The 22,141-nt window shown below is 44.9% G+C and overlaps 1 protein-coding gene across 2 annotated transcripts; it reads right to left on the reverse strand.

Annotated features, from left to right (window-relative positions):
- Nucleotides 1-947: 947 nt before the first annotated feature.
- Nucleotides 948-19,363, reverse strand: TXNDC15 (thioredoxin domain containing 15). 2 transcript variants are annotated; one of them, XM_045075490.1, is made up of 5 exons: nucleotides 19,185-19,363; nucleotides 9,002-9,483; nucleotides 7,353-7,516; nucleotides 3,403-3,533; nucleotides 948-1,660 (listed from the first exon to the last, which is right to left on the reverse strand). In XM_045075490.1, exons 1-5 carry the CDS (start codon nucleotides 19,249-19,251, stop codon nucleotides 1,464-1,466), a joined length of 1,041 nt encoding a protein of 346 aa, XP_044931425.1. In that variant the 5' UTR covers nucleotides 19,252-19,363; the 3' UTR covers nucleotides 948-1,463. The 2 variants fall into 2 exon arrangements, with proteins under 2 accessions (XP_044931425.1, XP_004744997.1); XM_004744940.3 differs by having other exon boundaries at nucleotides 9,002-9,489; nucleotides 19,185-19,362.
- Nucleotides 19,364-22,141: the final 2,778 nt, after the last annotated feature.

The raw sequence follows: 22,141 nt of genomic DNA on the forward strand, positions 1-22,141 counted from the left end.
TGCTTAGTTTGGAACGTGGGTCCCCCTACTGGAAGCTGCATGACCCAGAGCAGATTATTTGGGGCCTCATTTATTACCCTTCTATATAACAAGGATATTTAATACTAGTGTCAAGCTCAGAGCTACTGTACCAGTAAATGAAATGGTAGGTAAAGAACTTAAAATAGTAGGAACACACACAGTTAGACTCAAGTGTTCGTTATTGTTATAAAAGATGGAATCACTGTTTTTCTTATAAGTACACACACACACATACATATAAAGGTTCAAATCCAGCTTCATCAGCTTACTGTTTATGTAACCTGGGCAAGTTACTCAGCCTCTCTCCATGCCTCAGTCTGCTCATTTGTAAAGTGAAAAAAATACTAGTACCTTTCTGAACCACCGTCCCTTCCACCAGTGACCACCCCAGCCATAGCTGTCCACAACTTAAAGTTGTAAACTCCTGCCCAACATAACATTCAGACAAGGTGACTCAACTAAGATTCTATTTCCATAGAATTTAGGGTGCGTGATAAAATGAACTGCTCTATCTGAAATACTGGAAACAGTCACTACAAAGGTTACTTGTCATTATGTGGTCAGATGTCTTATATCTGCATTTAAGGGATCTTTTAGAAACAGCTTTTCAAAAAAGTTGGTATAAATTACACATTGTCTCTTTTCTACCTGTGTCCTAAGCTAGACTATAATCAACTTGCAGGCAAGAACAGTGTTACGTATTTCTTTTGGCTCTGACAAACTAGCACAGTGCCAAGAACGTTTTAAGGTTGAATCAGTGCACGCTGGTTAGGTAATGACTAAAATTTGAGTTATGCTTTAGCCTAGAACTGTTAATAAATAAGCTTTAGTTTGATGATAATATTTACTTTCTCCTAACATCTGCCCTATCCAGAAATGACTTAAACCACTTCAAATTCTTCCGGTGAAATTAGAGATCATAAACACCAAGTACTTGACTCTTTTATTTTCCCAGTTACTTACAAGGTCACACTTATCAATTCTATTTCTTCCACAACAGAACATTTTCCTGCTTACAGGCTCTGAGAGAAAAACTGCAAATGAAAGGAAACCAACCTTCTTAGACATAAAGATTTTTTAGGAATCAAGACTTTTCTAGAACTATACTGTGAAAAGTCCTATTTCCTCCTCCTATGAAGCCAAATATCATTCTACGCACTGTTCCACCTGAACACAGCTCCCATTTGAAACTGGATTACCCCCCTTAAAATATTGGATTAGTAAAAACAAGAATGGTGACTTCTGTTGAATTTGCATTTGTTTTTTGTGGTACTAATTAAAAGACCAATTTATAATTTTTTAACACATTCAACAGTTCAACAAATGCATGATCCTTTTAATCTGACTAAAGCTGTAAGTCTATACTTCACTGGAGAATATGTAAGGAAGTGCAGCATTAATTTCTGAAATTTCTTGTCCTGACGTCTCCTTTCAGTCCGTTGCTATTCAGCATGTTCCTGCTCCTGTCCTGGAATTAGCCACCGAATGCTCTCAGTTCGAATGGTAGCGTACATAATAAAACTAATCAAAAAGAATAAGGAAAATACAAGCAGCCAGTCCACACTTTTTATCAAAGTGCTGGGAAGAGGGCCTATTTGGTCAGCTTGAGTTACCACCACATTTTTCTTGGCTTCTATACCTGAAAGAGAAATCCGCTGTTTCAAATCAGAGAGAAAACATACCCGCTAAAGATCTTTCTGAAGTATTTTGCGTGGTATGCAAAAAGATATGCAGTCTTAAAATAAACACCACATGAGTATATCTGGGATGGGTTTCACTTGCCTGTTAGTGTAATTTGTAACTTGCCTTTCTCCCACCACATCAAAGGAACAGGAACCCATTCAGCTGTTCAAACCTAAACACTAGAATTTCTGTGAACTCTTCAGAAGGGTCTTCAGGCATGGTGAGAGTTGTCTTTTGTTCTCTTTGAGATCAAAATTCAATAAGCAACTGTAAAGCTACTCTCAGGAGTCTACAGAATGTTTTCACAGGTGAAGGAATGCTAAATTCAAAATGCTTTTAAATAAGTCACTGAAAAAATTGTTAGGACTAACCATCACTGATACCAGAGACTACCAAAAATGCTGTGACTCCTCAATTTCTTTTAGGTTCTAGGTTTTCTTAGAATGTTGAGCAAAATGGCTCCCTCTCTCCATTTTAACCTGATTGACAGTCATGGGTTTGGTACTATAATACTTGAATAGCTAATTAACTGGTAACAATTCTTTCACTCCTATGAGGTAACTCAGTTTTATGTTCTTTACTGTGAGATATAAGTAATGAGATGCAACTTAATACATATGGAAGGTATGTTATAACTCATTTTGATTTCCAGTGAATATACTTCAGGAAGAAGTAGGGTGCTCATAATTAAGGCATTAAAGCTTTTATGGAGCAAAGTTTTGCAAAAAAGATTTCTTCAATAGTCCGTGGTCAGAATTTTACAGAATAAAAAATATGGCCACATGTTTTGGCAAATATTAAGGAATTAAAATAGCATCTGCATATGGATGAATAAATGGAATACTGCACAGCGACAAAAAGGAAGAAAATATAACCATATACATCAACATAATGATGACTGAAATGAGCCAGACACAAGGGAATCTATTATATGTGTCTCCATTAATATAAAGTTCAAAAACAGGGGCGCCTGGGTGGCTTAGTGGGTTAAAGCCTCTGCCTTCGGCTCAGGTCATGATCCCCACATGGGCTCTCTGCCCAGCAGGGAGCCTGCTTCCATTCCTCTCTCTCTGCCTGCCTCTCTGCCTACTTGTGATCTCTGTCAAGTAAATAAATAAAATCTTTTAAAATATATATATATATATATAAAGTTCAAAAACAGATAACACTAGTCCATGGTGTTAGAAGTCAAGATGGTGGTCACCCTGGTGGGCAGGAGCAGTAGCACTGAGGGGATGGACTGGTAATGTTCTCTCTGGGTCAGATTCTGGTTATCCAAGGCATTCATTTTGTGAAAATTCATCACCCAGCACACCAATATAATGCACATATTTGTGTATTTATTACACTTTAGTGTAATATATGTATGTATGTAAAAAGTTAACTACGGGTGTATATTATTCTATATAATGTATGTAAAAAGTTAACTACAGGTGTATATTATTCTATAATTAGTGAATTATAGAATAATAAAGCTGGCTTTTTAAAGGTATCAATAATCATTAAAAATACCTATTCGTGTTAAGCTTGCTGCTGGTTGAGAGACTTTTAACAGAATCATGGTAGTTCTCATGAAAAGAAGGTTTACGCCTGAAATCCAGTCTTGATTCCTTCACTTAAGAAGAGCAGACAGGAACCCACAGAAGACATATACCTCCAGCAATAAAGTCCCTTCTACAGCATATAATTTGTACATACCTGTCTGGTTAAAAAGGAAGACTTTCAGTGTTTCCAATGTTCGGTCTGTATGATTAAATCTAGCCATTGGCTTAGCTCCTTGAAATAATAAAATGTTAGGAACAGCTACGGTGCCAAACCTGGTAGAAAGACTATAACAGAAAGCAGTCAGTCACACAACCTGAACTACCAGCGGGTTTCCTCACACAGTTACCATATCAGAATGGATGGCAATAAATGAGAAAGTATCATTTTCCTGTGACCTACAGAGGTTTCTTTTTTTTTTTTTTTTAAAGATTGTATTTATTTATTTATCAGACAGAGATCACAGGTAGGCAGAGAGGCAGGTAGAAAGAGAGAGAGGAGAGGAAGCAGGCTCCCCGCAGAGGGGAGAGCCCGATGTAGGGCTCGATCCCAGGACACTGGGATCATGACCTGAGCTGAAGGCAGAGGCTTTAACCCACTGAGCCACCCAGGCGCCCCCCTACAGAGGTTTCTGACAGTCAAACTATATGCTTATAGCTATTTCTGAACTTTTTCCTTATGGGTTGAGGTTGGGGGCATTCCTATTCTGCTGAGCTGCTTTCTGTTACAACAAGGAACTACCCTTGACACAGTTATTCCACTTTTTTTTTTTTTTCAATTAAGTAAACTCTACCCCCAATGTAGGGCTGGAACTCACCACCACAAGATCAAGGGTCGCATGCTCTACCGACTGAGCCAGCCAGGCATCCCCTAGTTATTCTGCTATTTAAATTGCAAACTGCCAAAAGAGATCAGACCAGAAAATTCTAATTCATGGACAAAACAAAATGTGTCAATTAACTTGACAGAAGAAATTTCAAACTCTCCAGGATGCCCATCTCCATCCCTCATACAAGAGTAATGGGAGTCTGCGGTCTAGCAGACACACCAGGAAGTTCACAACTGAGCCAGGATGTAACAGGATCTGAGTGGGACTGGTTCACCTTTACATAATACAAAGTCATGGTATAAGCTCTGGAGTCAAAACACATGAATTCAAGTCTCAGGTCTGTCACCTACCCAGCTGTGTGAGCTTCGGGCGGACTATCTAACCTCTTTAAACCTCAGTTTCTCCTGTTAGTAAAATGATAGTACTGGATAATCAGGATTTTTTTCTTTTGTAAACATGCTGTCACTTAAATATTAACACAGGAGGCGGGACGCCTGGGTGGCTCAGTGGGTTAAAGCCTCTGCCTTTGGCTCAGGTCATGATCCCGGGGTCCTGGGATCGAGTCCCGCATCGGGCTCTCTGCTCAGCAGGGAACCTGCTTCTCCCTCTCTCTGTCTGCCTCTGCCTACTTGTGATCTCTGTCAAGTAAATAAATAAAATCTTTAAAATATATATATATATATATTTTATATATATATATATATATATATATATTTAAAATATATATATATATATATATTAACACAGGAGGCAAACACATGTCGCAGGCCAAATAACAAGGACAAGTATCCTCTACTCTCCATGATTAAGGCACCATAGGAGGCACTGAGAAGGACTCATGGAGATGACCAAATGAAGCAGATGATAAAAGCCCGCAGGGAATGGAACCCCAAATCCAGAGTACTAAGCTGGTGCTAGGACCCAGCCTGGCAGGCTTGGGGCAGGGGAATGCCCAAAGTCTAACACTAACCTAGACCATCCTTTCCATCAGTCTGCTCCCTTGGGCCAGGCCACATAGATATTCCTCTGAAGCCCTTGTGAGAATTACTAATTTGCTGTGATTCTTTCTCCCTAAAAAAGTTTAGGTAAATATTAGCAGTTACATTACCCACACTGAACATCAATAGAGTGTAAAGTTTTACTCAAAATTTTTACTCAAGGGACACCTGGGTGGCTCAGTGGGTTAAGCATTCAACTTTGTGTCAGCTCAGGTTGTGATCTTAGGCTCACAGGATCAAGCCCCATGTCAGGCTCTGCAGGGAGTCTGCTTCTGTCTCTCTCTCTCCCCCTCTCCCTGTTCACTCAGTCCCTCCCTCCCTCCCTCTCTCTCAAATCAAGAAATAAATAAATCTTTTTTTTTTTTTAAGATTTTATTTATTTATTTGACAGAGAGAAATCACAAGTAGATGGAGAGGCAGGCAGAGAGAGAGAGAGGGAAGCAGGCTCCCCGCTGAGCAGAGAGCCCGATGCGGGACTCAATCCCAGGACCCTGAGATCATGACCTGAGCCGAAGGCAGCGGCTTAACCCACTGAGCCACCCAGGCGCCCAAGAAATAAATAAATCTTTTAAAAAAATTTTTTTACTCAAAAAAGTTTAATCAACTTCATTTTTACCAACTTGACCATCTTCCAGACTTCCCAAACTGATTCCCACACAACCTCCTGCGCCCTGCTAATGGGCATGTGATGTAGAGGAGGAGGGTCACACTTTATAACCCAGGCACAGTCACAGCACTGGGGGGAAATAGAGAACATGTGAACATAGATCTTTATAACGCAGCTCACTCAACATCTAAATAAGACAAGAGCCCACTGAATAATATAAAACAAAAGTAAATGTCATTTTAAGGGCCTAAATTAATTCATTAATTGATTCACTGTGCACTAAGGAACATACACGCAAGAATAAATGTAAACAAAAGGAGAGAAGAAAGGGGGAGGGAAAGAAAGAAATCCTGAGCAGACATACAACAGGGTGCTGAGTTGGGGCTGCCAGGAGTAGAAATCTAAACCGTGGTTGAGTCTCAGGAGGGTCCCACTTGTAATACCAATTTTGCTAATTTAGGCTGGCCAACACCCTAAAGAGTCCTCTGGCCTGTCCACTGCCATCAGGTGGAGCCACCTTTAAATTCCACCCTGCAAACTGGTGCAGACCCTATGGAAAACAGTGTGGAGCTTCCTCAGAAGGTTAAAAATAGAACTACCCTAGGATCCAGCAATTGCACTACTAGGTATTTATCCAAAGGATACAAACATAGTAATTTTAAGGGGCACCTGCACCCCAGTGTTTATAGCAGCAATGTCCACAATAGCCATAATATGGAAAGAGCCCAGATGTGCATCAACAGATGAATGGATCAAGATACACACACTCACACAACAGAATATTACCCAGCCATCAATAAGAATGAAATCTCACCAGGTGCAGTGACATGGATAGAACCAGAGAGTATTACGCTAAGTCAGCCAGAGAAAGACAGATACCATGTGATTTCAGTCATACGTGGAATTTAAGAAACAAAACAGATGAACATAGGGGAAGGGAAGGAAAAACAAAATAAGATGAAAACAGAGAGGGAGGCAAACCTCATAAAAAAAGAAACTCGTAACTCTGGGAATCTAACTGAGGGTTGCTGGAGGGAAGGTGGGTGAGGAGAGCGGGTTAACGGGGTGGTGGGTACGAAGGAGGGCACATCCTGGAATGAGCATTGGGCATTACATGCAACTGCTGAATCACTAAACCCTACCCCTGAAACTAATAATACACTATATGTTAACTAAATTGAACTTAAATTTTAAAAGAATTATTAACTCAGTCATGACAACTCATTCATTTATATAATACAACCTAGGGCTAGTTACTTACTTCTGTGCAAAATGGGAAGAAGTTATAGTATGTAACCACTCCCCCTGTTTTGAGGACAAAATGATATACAAAATAAAAAGTGCTTTCCCCAATATCTAGAACCTGGTAAGCCCTCAGTAAACAAAGATATGATTAACATAAAAATAGGTTAGATGGATAGATAGATGATTGACAGATAAATCCACTGTGCAGAGAACAGTCCCTCCTCTTCAGGGGCCTCCAGAAAGTGAGGCCTCAGCTCCCTGAGGAACGTGACCACCCTCACCACTCACCCTTGTCTATCCCTCTAGCTAGTCCAGCTTCCATGCTCACACCTACCTCCTCGGCTTCAAACTTAACTGATGACAACCTCCACATAACTGCAAGCATCAGCCAGGGGGGTGACACATAAGCTCTACTCAGGGAACATACCTGCTGTGCTGAGATGCATCCAGTGCCAAAAAATGAAGAGCTGGAAATGCCCGGGGCAGAGAATTAAAATGAGGGGCCAAACTGGCAGAAAATCGGCACCACGGGGTGTAAAACAGGACTAGCGTGCAGTCACTACCATTTGGGTTTAGAAAATCCATAAGGTCCTGTAGTAAAAGAAACAAGTGTGAAAGTCAGCAGAAAGTGTTCACGTACATTCCTCTGAAAGAATGCCCAAGAAACTGGAAACACTGCTGCCTCCAAGGAGAGGAGGCAGGAACACGAACTGGAGAGAGTCTATAGGTATCCCCTTAATAGCCTTTTGGGTTTTGAACCATAGGAATACATGAATCAGCAGAAAAGTATTATCAAATAACAAATCATAAACTTTCCTATAAACTTCCTTGATAGTACTATAGAGCAATTTTATTATTTTTTCATAATCCATCAATTCAAATACTAAGTACCGACAAGGCACAGGCCTCTCACACACTCTAATGGCATTATTAAAGCACTGAGATCTCAGGCCCCAATCATCAACTCAGCAGATCCCAATCCATAAGTAGTTGAATCAGTGTATTCGGCCAAAGGCTAGTTCAATTTAAGGGTGCACCCGCCCTGCCACCACCCTACGCACACTGCTGAAATAGCTCTCTCCTAGTCAAGTGTGTGACACCCTAGAAACAGTCCTGCAGAGCAAAGGCACAGGGTTCACCGGGCGCTGAGGGGATGGTGTGAGGCCAGCGCTGACCACTGCACATAGAGGGGCTACAGACGCTCAGTGTACCACATACCCTCATTTAAAATAAGCAGTCACAGTGTGCAGAGCGAGGATTTTTTCTCGTATTACATAAACAGCCTGAACTCATCCTGCTACCTAGCTTAACAATCCCACAGAAACAGTCATTATCCCAGTATTCTCTTCAGAATTATCCTTTATCCAATGGACTGGTAAAGCATGGCTGGGCTGGGGACAACTATCTCAGCTCTCACTCCAGAGAAAACACTGGAGTCAAACTCTTTGAAGGAAAGAAATTTTTCATTAACATAGAATGCTCCCCAGGGGTATCACCACTCTAAACAACGCTAAATCACAATCTTAGTAATTCAGATTTTTTTTAACTTGCCTCTGTAATAAATACCTCATTTAGAAGAAGAAAAATGCTAGGAATTCTAATCCCAAGCGCCTATCTGTTCATTGGGATTTTTTTTTTAAAGATTTATTTATTTACTTGCGAGAGAGTGAGAGAGAGGGCATGAGAGTGGGGGAGGAACAGAGGAAGAGAATCTCAAGCCGACACTGTGCTGAGCACAGAGCCCAATGTGGAGCTTCATCTCATGACCCCAAGATCACAACCTCAACCTAAATCAAGAGTCCCACTTAACCAACTGAGCCACTGTTGGTGCCTCTGTCTGCTGGGATTTTCATCATGAGGCCTGGTGGAGAGAGGACCCCAAGGGTCAACGCGTCTAAAAAACATAATTGACACCTCCTCTCCCTACGGACATCATAGAAAGCCAAATGAATTTTCAGTGATACACCCATTAGATGCCGTCCCACCTATAAAATGATAAAAATTCTGACCCAGCAGCTGAAAGTCTATAAAATCAATAGCAGAAAAGGAGAAAAGCGCTAAACCATTCTTTCTTACCTGTGACATATTTAAAATTTTCAGAGTGAAGTTTTCTAATCCCGTCACATTTCTCTCCTCACAGTTCACCTTGGGGGATTTCAGACTTTCCGTGTTATTGGAGTCCTCGGGTGGGGCCGGGTCGGATTCGGCCACTTCAGGCTCTGAGTAATACTCCTCCTCCCTGTCCTGGAAGCCGGGTCCCACGCCATCCAGAGAGAAGATGTGCTCCCGGAGACTGCACCTTGAGTCCTCCTCCCCTCGGGCCCCACAGGTGCCACCGCTGGGCTCGGGACTCAGCTTGTCCTCGGTCTCCCCGGGGATTACAGACAGCATCACCACGTGGTCGCCGTCAGGGTCCAGCCCCAGCACAGAACCGGCCTCTCCTGCTGACATGTCCTGGCCTGCGAGGCCGCGTGGGGGCTCCTCCTCACTGGCCAACACAGCTCCCGCCTCCAGGGAGGGAGCACGCTGCTCCTCTGACTGCAAGTGACCGCTGTCCTCTGCAACTGAAACATGCCAGCATGGGCCCACTCATAAGTCCCATCAAAGTCCATGAACCCCCCAGAATTACGGTTCTCCTCAAATAAGAGATTCTCCCCAACAGAGAAAAGAGGTAACCTTCCCATGAAACTATCAGAGGGCCATCCACCATTCTCAATAACGAAGAAGGTCACCAGGAGGTACCAGATTAATGAATGTCAAATACAAAGTGGACAAATACACACCTTCATGTGATACCTGCGGCTTGCCGTGCGGATTATAAGCAAAAACATCCCAGTGCAGCTATCCAATAAGGAAATCCAATGAGGAAAATAGAACACAAACACCTTAACAAGTTCATTTGTTTGATGAGAATATCCAACAAAAAAAATGCTGCCTTTATAGAAGATTCTACTCTAGCGATGCATCCTTGCATACATTCTAACAGCTCTTAGCCTGGCAGGACAAGGGTTACCATCCCCACTTAGCGGAGGACCAAGCTGAGGTAGAGAGAGGCGATGTAACACCCAACAGCACACAAGCTAATAAGGAGCAGAGCCAGGTCTCTGAGTGAAGTCTTCTGGCTGCTGTGCCAGATTGGGCCTTACCCTCCCCTATGATACCTCAGGGCTGAGATGATGCCTCGCGGCCTGAAAACAATGCTCCAGCCATACAGCAGCTCCTGCCTGCCTACCTCTCTAGCCAGACAGAGCCTACTCTCCCGTCTGCTGCCCTTGGGAGTGCCAGGAGGTGCAGCCCTCAGGGCCAGGGCCACAGCAGGGCGAAGGAGGACCTTCTTCCCACTGTGGAGCCACAAGATAGAACTTGGGCGAAATGCTCAGGTAAGGGAAGAGTCTGGGGAAGTCTCATTCAACCACTGAGCAACCTCCACTCACCTCTGCAACAGGGACTCCTGCCCTCCAACTCCCATTAACTCAACAAGAGCTGCCAGACTCAGAGCCAAGCACTGACCAGGGGGGAACCAATGAGCCCAGCTGTACTCAGACAAGCTCACCATGTGGCTGGGAAACCACCAGCCATGCAATGGGCTCTGCCAAGCCAACAGCATGTCATCAAAGTGTAAATAACCAACTGGCTTTAAAGTTAGGGAAGCTTCCTAAGGTATGCACACTTGTACAGGTCTCAGAGAATATCCCCATAGAGATTTGCAGATTCATTCAGCAATTCAAAAACCTTGTCTGAGAATTCTGCTCTGGCTAAGCTGGAGTAAGAGTGATCAGATTCACCTTCCTTAGTGAAACAACCCAAAAAAGGTCAAAAATGTGAACCGGTTTCAGGAGACTAGTTAGCAGGCAACAAAGGATAAGGATCCCTGAGAAACAGGAAGAGGAGAGTCCTGCAGGTGTTCCAGTTTACCACCAGAGGGAATGCCTGCCATGGCTCAGGGAGTGGGGAAGGAAGCAAGCAGAGTCCAGCACTCCTCAAGTTGAGGAGATGGCACTGAGGGTTCACAGAGACCAAGAAAGCTAGAGTTCGTGAGACAGAATAGTAGAGATGGGCAAGCTCCAGAGACCTGCAGAGTGACCCCAATCTAGTACACCGGTCAGCATTTACATGTGGGTAAGCTCCCAAAGCTAGGAAAAGAACCACCCAAAAGGATCAGAGGCAACAGTACCCAACCCTCACACAGAGCTGGGAAGCATATCTGTTCCCACCAGCTAGACTGGAAAAACTCACAGTTCCCTGAGCACTGGGGAGCGTACACAAAAGTAGTGGGGCAAAATTGATCCTACAGTAAATACAGCTCTGCTCTTGCCTAGCAAACCTTAAAAGCAAGGAACATACTATACTCAGCTAACTTAACTGTACCCTAGAACAAAACTCGTGAATATTTAGAGGAATACTAAAATATCCAGCACTCAACAAGATCAAATTAATGTCTGGCATCCAATCAAAAATTACCAGGTATGCAAAAAAAGCAGGAAAATATGATCAATAATGAAAAAGGTAATTAACCAATTCAAACTGACCGACAGCTTGCAGATGTCAGAATTAGGAGATAAGGATATTAAAACAGTAATTATAACTCCATTACATATGTTCAGAAAGTTAAACAGATATAGAGACAAAAGATATAAAAGATCCACATCAAAACACAAATCGAAACCACAGAGATCTCACCTCCTACCTCTCATTAGCTATTATCAAAAAGACAAGAAATAACAAGTGCTAGTGAGGATGTGGAAAGAAAAGGAAACCCTTGTACACTCTTGGAATGAATGTAAATTGGTGCAGCTATTGCGGAAAACAGTATGGAGGCTCCTCAAAAAATTAAAGCTATAACTACCATCTGATCCAGCAATTCCACTTCTGGGTGGAACAAAAACACTAATTTGAAAAAAATATATGTACCCCATATTCACTGCAGCCTTATTTACAAAAGCCACAGAAGCAACCTAAGTGTCTACCAAAGGATGAATGAATAAAGAACACAGAATCTACACACACGATATTATTATTCAGTCACAAAAAGAGGAAACCTTGCTATCTGCAACATGGATGGACCATTACACTAAGTGAGGTAAATCTCAGAAAGACTAATACCATATGCTCTCACTTACATGTGGAATTTTTATAAATAAATAAATAACTAGCTCATAGATCCAGAGAACAGACTGGTGGTTGCCAGAGGTGATGGTGGGGGGAGGGGGTGAAATGGGTAAAGATGGTCAGAAAGTACAAATTTCCAGCTACAAAGTAAGTCATGGCAATGTAAAGTACAGTATGGTGACTCTATTTTTTTTTTTAAGATTTTATTTATTTATTTGACAGACAGAGATCACAAGTAGGCAGAGAGGCAGGCAGAGACAGAGGAAGGGAAGCAGGCTCCCTGCTGAACAGAGAGCCCGACGCGGGGCTCGATCCCAGGACCCTGGGATCATGACCTGGGCCGAAGGCAGAGGTTTAACCCACTGAGCCACCCAGGTGCCCCAGTATGGTGACTCTAGTTAGTGATACTGTCTTGCATATTTGAAAGTTGCTGAGAGTAAACCTTAAAAGTTCTCATCACAAGGAAAAAAATATAACTACGCATGGTGTCAGATGTTAACTAAACTTACTGTGGTGATCATTGTGCAATTATACACAAATAATAAATCATTATATTGTACACCTGAAACTAATATAATGTTATGTCAATTATAATATGATTTTTCAAAAAGACTCAGATTGTACTCTGGCAACGAAAACTACAATGTTTGAAATGAAAACTACACTGGGTGGAATAATAGCAGATTAGGCAATGCAGAAGAAAAGACAGACTAGTGAATTTGAAGGATAGCAACCGAGTTTGAATTTGAAAGCACAGCAATAGAACCTATCCAAAATCAAACACACAATGAAAACAAGAATCCAAAGAAATTAAGAGAATCAGTGAACTGTGGGATAGTTTCAAGTGGCCTAACATACAGATCATGAGAATACCCAGAAGGCAGAGTAGGGAGGTTAGTGTGGACAGAAAAAGTTTATGAATTAATAACTAAAAACTGCACATACTTGATAAAAATCATAAATCTATTGATCTAAGAAGTTCAGCAAATCCCAAGCTCAATGAACTACACCAAGATATTATCATAATCAAATCGCTCAAAACCAGTGACAAAGGGGCGCCTGGGTGGCTCAGTGGGTTAAGCCGCTGCCTTCGGCTCAGGTCATGATCTCAGGGTCCTGGGATCGAGTCCCGCATCGGGCTCTCTGCTCAGCGGAGAGCCTGCTTCCCTCTCTCTCTCTCTGCCTGCCTCTCCATCTACATGTGATTTCTCTCTGTCAAATAAATAAATAAAAAATCTTTAAAAAAAAAAAAAAAAAAAAAAAAAAAACCAGTGACAAAAACAAAAATCTTAAAAGCAGCCAGAGAAAAAAAATATACTGCATCCAGAGGAAGAAAGATAAGGATGACAGCAGATTCCTTGATGAAAACAATGCACGCAAGATAAGTAGCAACTTCAGGGGCACCTGGGTGGCTCAGTGGGTTAAAGCCTCTGCCTTTGGCTCAGGTCATGATCCCGGGGTCCTGGGATCGAGCCCCACATCGGGCTCTCTGCTCAGTGGGGAGCCTGCTTCCCCCACCTCTCTCTGCCTGCCTCTCTGCCTATTTGTGATCTCTGTCTGTCAAACAAATAAATAAAATCTTTAAAAAAAGAAAAAAAAGATAAGTAGCAACTTTAAAGTACTGAAAGGAAAAAACTATAAACCTAAAATTCTATACCCAGGAAAAATATATTTCAAAAATGAAGGGAAGGGTCACCTGGGTGGCTCAGATGGTAAGTGTCTGCCTTTGGCTCAGTCCCACATGGGGCTCCCTGCTCAGCGGGGAGTCGGCTTCTCCCTCTCCCTCTGCCCCTCCACCCTGCTCATGCTCTGTCTCTCTCTCAAATAAATAAATAAATTTTTTTAAAAAGAAAAAAAAAAAGAAGGGAAAATAAATACCTTTGCAGAAACATTAGAAGCTAAAAGAATTCTTCACCAACAAACACCCAGAACAAGAATCTCAAAGGAATTCTTTCAGGCCAAAGAAAAATGATACTGGATGGAAATATGGATCCACACAGAAGAATGGTGAGCACAAGAAACAGTAAGGACACTGATAAACAGACACAGCTTTTCTGAAAATGTAGCTAGGAAGGGGACAAGAAAGCCAGGGTGGGTGATAAGGGGCCAAAGGAGGTTTCTGTTTCAGCTGTTAGAACAGAGAAGTTTAAGGATATATCAAATTGATGGGAAAGGTGAGGAGGGCGAGGGAACAGCAGAGATCAGACAGGGCAGAGTATATGGCATCAGCAGCAAGGCGTGTCCTTGACAGAAGAAAGTCAAGCTCTTGTATGACTGTAACTGTGACTCAGAGAAGGCTCTGGGTGCCTCTGCAGGAAACCCTGCCAATTTGGTGGCGGTGGGATCACAATGACAGTCTTTCTGTAGCCTTTGGTTGATGAGCATGTACCACCGCTGGGGCGGTGTACCGCTGGGGCGGCCACAAAACAGAGGAGAAAAAAAAGCCAGAAAGGTTACATGTCTGGAAAACAAAGGGTGCCAGGTATAGGGGCCAACCCTTCTCCCAAATGCCCCAGCTCCACAGACATCTGCTCTCTCTGAACCTAACCAACATCTTAGGTCTCATAAGTACTTAGAAAATACCAAGATCCACCTCAGGAGGAAAAAAAAAAAATTCAGGGGGGTAGAAATTAGAACCTGGCTCTTTCTAATCACCCTCACGAAAATGGGTAGATATCCCCTGCAAAAAATCAAAAAGGAGTCTGAGTGATGCACACACAGAGCTGGTATTTTCAGTTCAGGAGGGTTACTCTTCCCTCCTGTAAAAGAGTTAAATAGACTGGGCGCCTGGGTGGCTCAGTGGGTTAAGCCGCTGCCTTCGGCTCAGGTCATGATCTCAGGGTCCTGAGATTGAGGCCCGCATCAGGCTCTCTGCTCAGCGGGGAGCCTGCTTCCTCCTCTCTCTCTGCCTGCCTCTCTGCCTGCTTGTGATCTCTCTGTCAAATAAATAAATAAAATCCTTAAAAAAAAAAAAAAAGAGTTAAGTAGACAGCACACATTAGGCACCATAATATTCTTATGCCCTCAGGTACCAGTGTTTTCACTTAAGTATTGGAAAGAGAGGAAACTGAATTATTCCACACCAAAACAGAAATGACATAACTTGTGAGAGCTGCTGAACCCTTGCAGCGTCACATGCCTTTTAAAAGAGAATGCTTTATCTTTTAAAAGAGAATGCTTAACCTCAACACACTGACTGCGTGTGAGCCACGAAAAAATGACAATCACTGCATCACTGGCAGCAAGAAAAATATCTGGTGGGGCACCTGGGTGGCTCAGTGGGTTAAGCTTCGGCTTTCAGCTCAGGTCATGGTCTCAGGGTCCTGGGATCGAGCCCCACATCGGGCTCTCTGCTCAACGGGGAGCCTGCTTCCCCCTCTCTCTCTCTGCCTGCCTCTCTGCCTACTTGTGATCTCTCTCTCTGTCAAATAAATAAAATCTTAAAAAAAAAAAAAAAAGGTGGGGGGGGGGTTTAAAGTGCGTTAAAGCCTCTGCCTTCAGTTTGGGTCACGATCGAACCCCACATCAGGCTCTCTGCTCAGCAGGGAGCCTGCTTCCCCCTCTCTCTCTCTGCCTCTCTGCCTACTTGTGATCTCTGTCTGTCAAATTAAAAAAAAAAAAAAAAAAACTTATCTTTTTAAAAAGATCTTTAAAAAAAAAAGAAAGAAAGAAAGATATCTGGAGAACAAGGGTGGGGGCACAGAGCCCACACTGCCAGGGAGCCCTAGCCTAGGTCAGATCCTTCACACCCTTCCAGTTTTGCTCAGAAGGCTCTCTACCAGCCGCAGGTTTTTCACAATGGCTTCTATGGCAGCAATACCAGGCCCCTCACTGTGTGGCCTCTGTCCACACTCTGAACGAGTTCACCAGACATCTTGGTCCCTGAACACTTGCAATCTCTTCCACCTACCTCAGTGTTGTCCCGAGGGCTGTTTCTTTACCAAGGAAGCCCTCTACGGGCTCTCCTGCTGGCTAATCTGAATCATCTTTCAGATCTCACCTTAAACTTCACCTTTGCAAGGTGAAGTTCAAGGTGAACTTCACCCTCCCTGACCCTTAGACCAGAGGGGTTTCCCATCACAGCACCCAGTAATACCCTGGGACTCTCACTGAAGCATTTTCCACTGTTGGAATTTACTTAATTATTTGTAGTCATTTAATGCCTATGCTCGCCAGCAGATAGGAGGGCGGGCCTGCTCTGTCTGGCTCACCACTGTACCTCAAGCGTTCAGCAGAGCATAGGACATGTGATGTATGCTCAGTAAAAATCTGCCAGTTGACAGCCTAGGGAAGACAGGCATGGGGGTGCTGAAGCCAAGAGGTGTTTCCTATACTTTGACACCTGGACAGCACTGCTACCTCCAGCTGCCAGTAGTGTCCACTACAGGCCCCAAAGCCTTGGATTTCCAGCCACCCTAAAAAGGACCCAGGTGGTGAAAGTCCCTCTACTTCATCCCATTCAAGGCCACACCATGACGACCAATGGCCCACCCTATGGCTGGTGTTATCCTCACGTCTGCATGCACGTGGCCCAGACTGATGGGGGTGGGGAGGGGAGTGTTCACATCACACTACATCACACTGACTACAAGTCGGTCCCCCAAATCAACAAGATTCTGCCTGGAAGGGTGCCTGGGTGGCTCAGTGGGTTAAGCCTCTGCCTTTAGCTGGGGTCATGATCTCAGGGTCTGGGATCAAGTCCTGCATTGGGCTCTCTTCTCCTCAGAGAGCCTGCTTCCTCCTCTCTCTCTGCCTGCCGCTCTGCCTACTTGTGATCTGTCAAATAAATAAGTTAAAATCTGCTTAATTTTAAAAAAAAAAAGATGTTTAAAAAAAAAGATTCTGGGGCGCCTGGGTGGCACAGTGGATTAAGCCGCTGCCTTCGGCTCAGGTCATGATCTCAGGGTCCTGGGATCGAGTCCCGCATCGGGCTCTCTGCTCAGCGGGGAGCTTGCTTCCCTCTCTCTCTCTCTCTGGCTGCCTCTCTGTCTACTTGTGATTTCTCTCTCTGTCAAATAAATAAATCTTTAAAAAAAAAAAAAAAAGATTCTGCCTGGAAACAGAGCACACTCAGCATGGGCAATGTGAGAAGATATTAGTAAAGGGGCCACCAACATGTGGGCTGGATGTCAGAGAAACCAAGAGCAATGGTAAGGCACTTCAGGGCCAGGAACAGCACAGAGGGAGCCACTTAACCACTCACAGACCTTAAAGAGATCAGAAGCAGGGGTGCCTGGGTGGCTCAGTCATTAAGCATCTGCTTTGGGTCAGGTCATGATCCCAGGTTCCCGGGATTGAGCCCCGCTTTGGGCTCCCTGCTCAGGGGGATGCCTGCTTCTCCCTCTCCTACTGCTTCTTCCTCTCCTACTCCTTGTGCTCTCTCTCTCTCTCTCTCTCGCAGTGTCTTCTATCAAATAAATAAGTAAAATCTTTTAAAAAAAATTTTTTTTCAGAAGCAGCAACAGTCACAGAACGTTGGAACCATGTGCTCGCCCTTCTAGAAGCTGTGACTTTCCACGGAAGGACAAAGCCAACCATGATAACCCCGAAGGGAGGAAGCTGAGAGAATCAATATCCTGACCTCAATGCTCCCTTCATTCCAACCCACCAGAACCCAGAAGGCAAGACAGCCAGTTGTTAGGCCATATGGGACAGCTGCTCAGGGCACAGCGCTGGACAGACAAGGCTAGAGAACGAACTGGGAAACAAACAAAAGCTATCCAGCACATGCTGTCCCCTCTCTGAAGCTGGTGGTTAAGCACAGTGACAAAGAAATGTAGTACAGAGGTCTGACTGTGAAGCAGGCAGGCATGGGCGTGAATCATGGCCTCCTCAACTTCTGCCTGCTGGAGACCTTGGCAGAACACTTACTGACACTGAGTCTCGGTTTACTCATCTGTAAAACGGGAACCAGAGCAACAGCTTCTTCATAAACATCTGAAGATCAAATAAGATGATGCTCATAAAAGCACGAAGCACAGCACCTGGTGCAAAACCAGTGCTTTCATCAGTGACTGTTACTATACTTCCCCCTTCCTCCTGCTCAGCCACCTGGCGGCGCTGCCTCCTGCCTGGACAACCCACGGAAAGCAAAAGCCCCTACGGAAAGCAAAGGCCTGCCTATTCCCGTAGGAAGTGACAAGCAAGGCCGGAAGAGCTAGACGTTAACAAATTGTGAGCAGTGGGGGGCCGTGGAACTGAGGATAAGGCTCTAGGAGCCCTGCCTCCACGGTGGTTGCCTCCCGGCCTGAAGCAGCCCCAAGAGCATGCCAGGGCAAGCAGGGGGTTACCCAGGGAGTCTCCTCTATTTTTCTCATCCAGGCCACCTGAGCAAGAGCAGCCTTCTTTAAGAAGGGGTCCATAGGGGCGCCTGGGTGGCTCAGTGGGTTAAGCCGCTGCCTTCCGCTCGGGTCATGATCTCGGGATTCTGGGATCGAGTCCCGCATCGGGCTCTGTACTCAGCAGGGAGCCTGCTTCCTCCTCTCTCTCTCTCTCTCTCTCTCTCTGCCTGCCTCTCCATCTACTTGTGATCTCTCTCTGTCAAATAAATAAATAAGATCTTTAAAAAAAAAAAAAAAAAAAAGTGGGGGGGGATCCATCAAGGTGCCAAGTAAAGCGTAGGCTCTGCCACGACCCGAAGGGCAGATGCGACCCTGAGCTCCGCGCCTCCGCCTGTAACGTGGAGAGCCTCTCGCAGCCTCTCTCCTACGTCGGGTGCGAGCGCTAACCGCGGGAAGGCACAGTCCGGCCTCCTCGAAGGGGCGCCGTAATTGCCGGCTCTTCGTTGCGGTTTGTCTCATTCATAATAAAAGGTATGTCTCAGTAATTGCCGGCTCTTCGTTGCGGTTTGTCTCATTCATAATAAAAGGTATGTCTCAGTAGGACCTAATACACGGCCACTCCCGTGACTGACGCCCGCTGCGGGGGCCTGCACGGGCTCCCTGCCACCGCGGACCACCACTCGGGGCCACACGTTGGGAGGAGGAACGACGCGGGGCTGGGCGCGCCAGCCGGCTCCAGGAAAGGCCGAGGGGGCGCCGCGAGACCCCGCGCAGGTCAAAGATCGTCGTCCTAGCGGACCTCCCCCTCGCCCTGTCATTTCACTCGCCGCCGCCGGCCGCCCCCGGCCGCAGGCTCGGCCCGCACTCACCCTCCAGGCCGCGGGCGGGAGGCCCCAGCACCCACAGGAGGACCTGCCACCACCCGAGGAGCCGCATGGCGCGGGTCTAGAAGCTGCCGGGACCACCGACCCGGACGCAGGGTAACCGGCGCACGACGACGCGCGTCGCGCTCCGGGCCTCCCGGGCGCCTGGGGGGAGGGGAGCCGCGAGCGCGAGCGCAATCCCGTGCGGCCATCTTGGAAGCTGGCAGCGCCCACTGGCGCCATCTTGGAGTCGGGCGGCCTGCCTCTGGCCTGTGGTCTCCGGTGTTTAGGATTCGCTGTTGTTCAGAAGCCGAGAGCCGGATACCTCGGGTCGCATCGAACGTTCCTGAGCCCCGAGCCCCGGACAAGGTTCCAGCCCAGGCTAGCGGCCGTCTTCGCGTGCGAGCCGGTCTGGCTGATAGCAGCACACACTGCGCCCTGTCACGCTTCACTCCGGGCCCCAAAAGGCCCGGAAGCCTCCTCCTTCGAATCCCCAGCCTTACCCCTGTTCCCCTACCTACGGGTGCCAGGTGAAATACAGGGTGCCCGGTTAAATTTGCATTTCACAGAAACCACGAATTGTTTTTTGGTTTTTCTTTTTTTAAAGATTTTGTTTATTTGACTGTTTTTTGTTTTTTTAACTCCCAAGAAACATACGGATATTCCAGTGTAAATATGTCCTGTAATTCTATTTGTTGCGTCTGGTCACCCTGACCCTACCTCCTGTGAACTTACGGCGGGCAGTTTTGGTCTGGTGGTTGGTGGGTTTGCAGGGCAATCTCCTGCTAGCTGGGCCTCCCCTAGCAAAAGCAGCTCGGAAAGGACCTAGAGTGTAGAAAGGCCGGGATGGGGAGGGGTGGTGTGCCCCACAGCAGGGCTCTGCATTCCAGAGCGCGGCGGGGGTGGGGGCGGGGGGAGGGCGGCGGAGGGACCTAAGAGACAATGCTCAGAGATGAAAAGAATGACTCTCCCAGTTAGCAGTTAAGGGAAGGGCCTCCTAAAGTCAATAAAGCCACAATAAAGCAGTGGGCAGGGGCTATGCAGAGGGCTGCTGTCAAACTTATTTGAAGAGGTTGATTAACACAAATAGGTTTCAAAGGCCTTTACATCAAATCGCTGGTAGTTAAAGTAACGTGAAGAGGAATCTAGGGGTTTTTTGGCCATATGGTGAATCCCAACTCCCAACATTTATAGGGATATATGGTCAGTCAGCAAATTATGTAACTTTTCTTAAATTCAGTTTCTTCATCTATATAACGAGATGAATTTATGTGAGTTTAAATGAGATGTAAAGTGATGAGCACAGTGCATGATGCCCAGTCAGCACATCAAAGCGTTACCCATTATTTGGATCGTACAATTCTAGTGCAGTAACCACAGTCCCCTGTGCCCATCGAAGAGAGTTAAACCAGGAAGATGTATCATCAATCTGAACTCATTGATTATTCTTCTATTCTAAATAAACCGCCAGGGTTTTACTATGTAAGTTCTCAGATGCCTGTGGGTCCAGGAGACAAGGAACAACACAGCCTACATTTCTAGGGCCGATCTCTACAGTCATCATTTGGCTGAACTACCTCCCTTGCCCCCTACCCAGTAATAACAAACCTTTCCTCTTCCTTCCTTCCTTTCCTTCCTTCTTTCTTTCTTTCTCTCTCTTCTTTCTTTTTCTTTCTCTCTTTCTCTCTCTCTTTCTCTTTCTTTCTTTCTCTTTCTTTCTTTTCTTTCTTTCTTCAGTAAAATCTATGGAGCTTGAACTCACCACCCTGAAATTGAGCTTCATGCTCTACAAAGTGAGCCAGCAAGCGCCCCAAACCTTGTCTGCTCTAACTTATTCTCTCTCATACCCTTCATACCTAATTTGAAGGTGCATAAAAGCCAATAGGACAGAGGATTAAGGGGTTTAGGATTTATAAAAAGGAGAGTGATTTGATTTGTCTGGGCACTCTGGAGTGGATGCTCTGTTACTACTTCTTTTTTATTATGTCCTTTCCCTCCCTGTGTTTGTGCTTTGGCTGTTTGTTTGGACAATACCCTTGCAGATGTTGGAATTGTTGCCTTTCCTTAAATACTGTGTATACACTCTCAAATGACAACTCGGAAAATGCTGTCAACAAGACAGAGTTCACATTTGACTGTCTCACCACCAGATGGCACCTGGACTTATTTTCTCTCTCTCTTTCTTTCTTTCTTTTTTTTTTTTTTTAAGATTTTATTTATTTATTTGGCAGACAGAGATCACAAGCAGGCAGAGAGAGAGGAAGAAACAGGCTTCCTGCTGAGCAGAGAGCCCGATGTATGGCTCGATCCCAGGACCCTGAGATCATGACCTGAGCCAAAGGCAGAGGCTTTAACCCACTGAGCCACCCAGGTGCCCCTGGACTTATTTTCAACACAAAAATTGCCTTCAGGGTTGTCTTGAAACTTTATTTTTGTTCTGAGGGGAAAAACATTGGTATCATCATCTTTGGCTGAAATGAACTCTGTTTACCACCATTTGGCCCGGGATTGTTCATTCGTATGAATGATAATAATTTGATAATAATTGGAATTGTTATGCATAACTACACACCGGCATGCCAGGTGTTTAGTTTGTCCCCTTGATGGATTTGCTTAATTTGTTTTGAATCTGATGAGTCATGAGAGCTTCTCTTTAATGGTGTCTGTGTCTGTCTCTCACAGGAAAATAAACAGTATTTCCATTCCCTTAGATCACTGCAGCAGAGTATATTTTCCAAAGACTGCCACAATAATATCCTTCCTCCCACATGCTGCTCTACAAAGTAATTTTGCCCCTGCCCCATCAATAGATAGAATCAAATTCCCCTTCCCTTGAATCTGGGTGGGGCTGTGATTCACAAGGAACCAAGAGGATGTAATAGTACATGAAGCCATTCTGTGTAACTTCTGAGGCTATACAGCCTTACACTTCTTTGCTGGAAGATTTGCACTGAAGCTCTGAG

This window comes from Mustela putorius, unplaced genomic scaffold (assembly GCF_011764305.1).
Source record: "Mustela putorius furo isolate JIRA1106 unplaced genomic scaffold, ASM1176430v1.1 tig00000145_pilon_pilon_pilon, whole genome shotgun sequence".
Classification (NCBI taxonomy): Eukaryota; Metazoa; Chordata; class Mammalia; order Carnivora; family Mustelidae; genus Mustela; species Mustela putorius.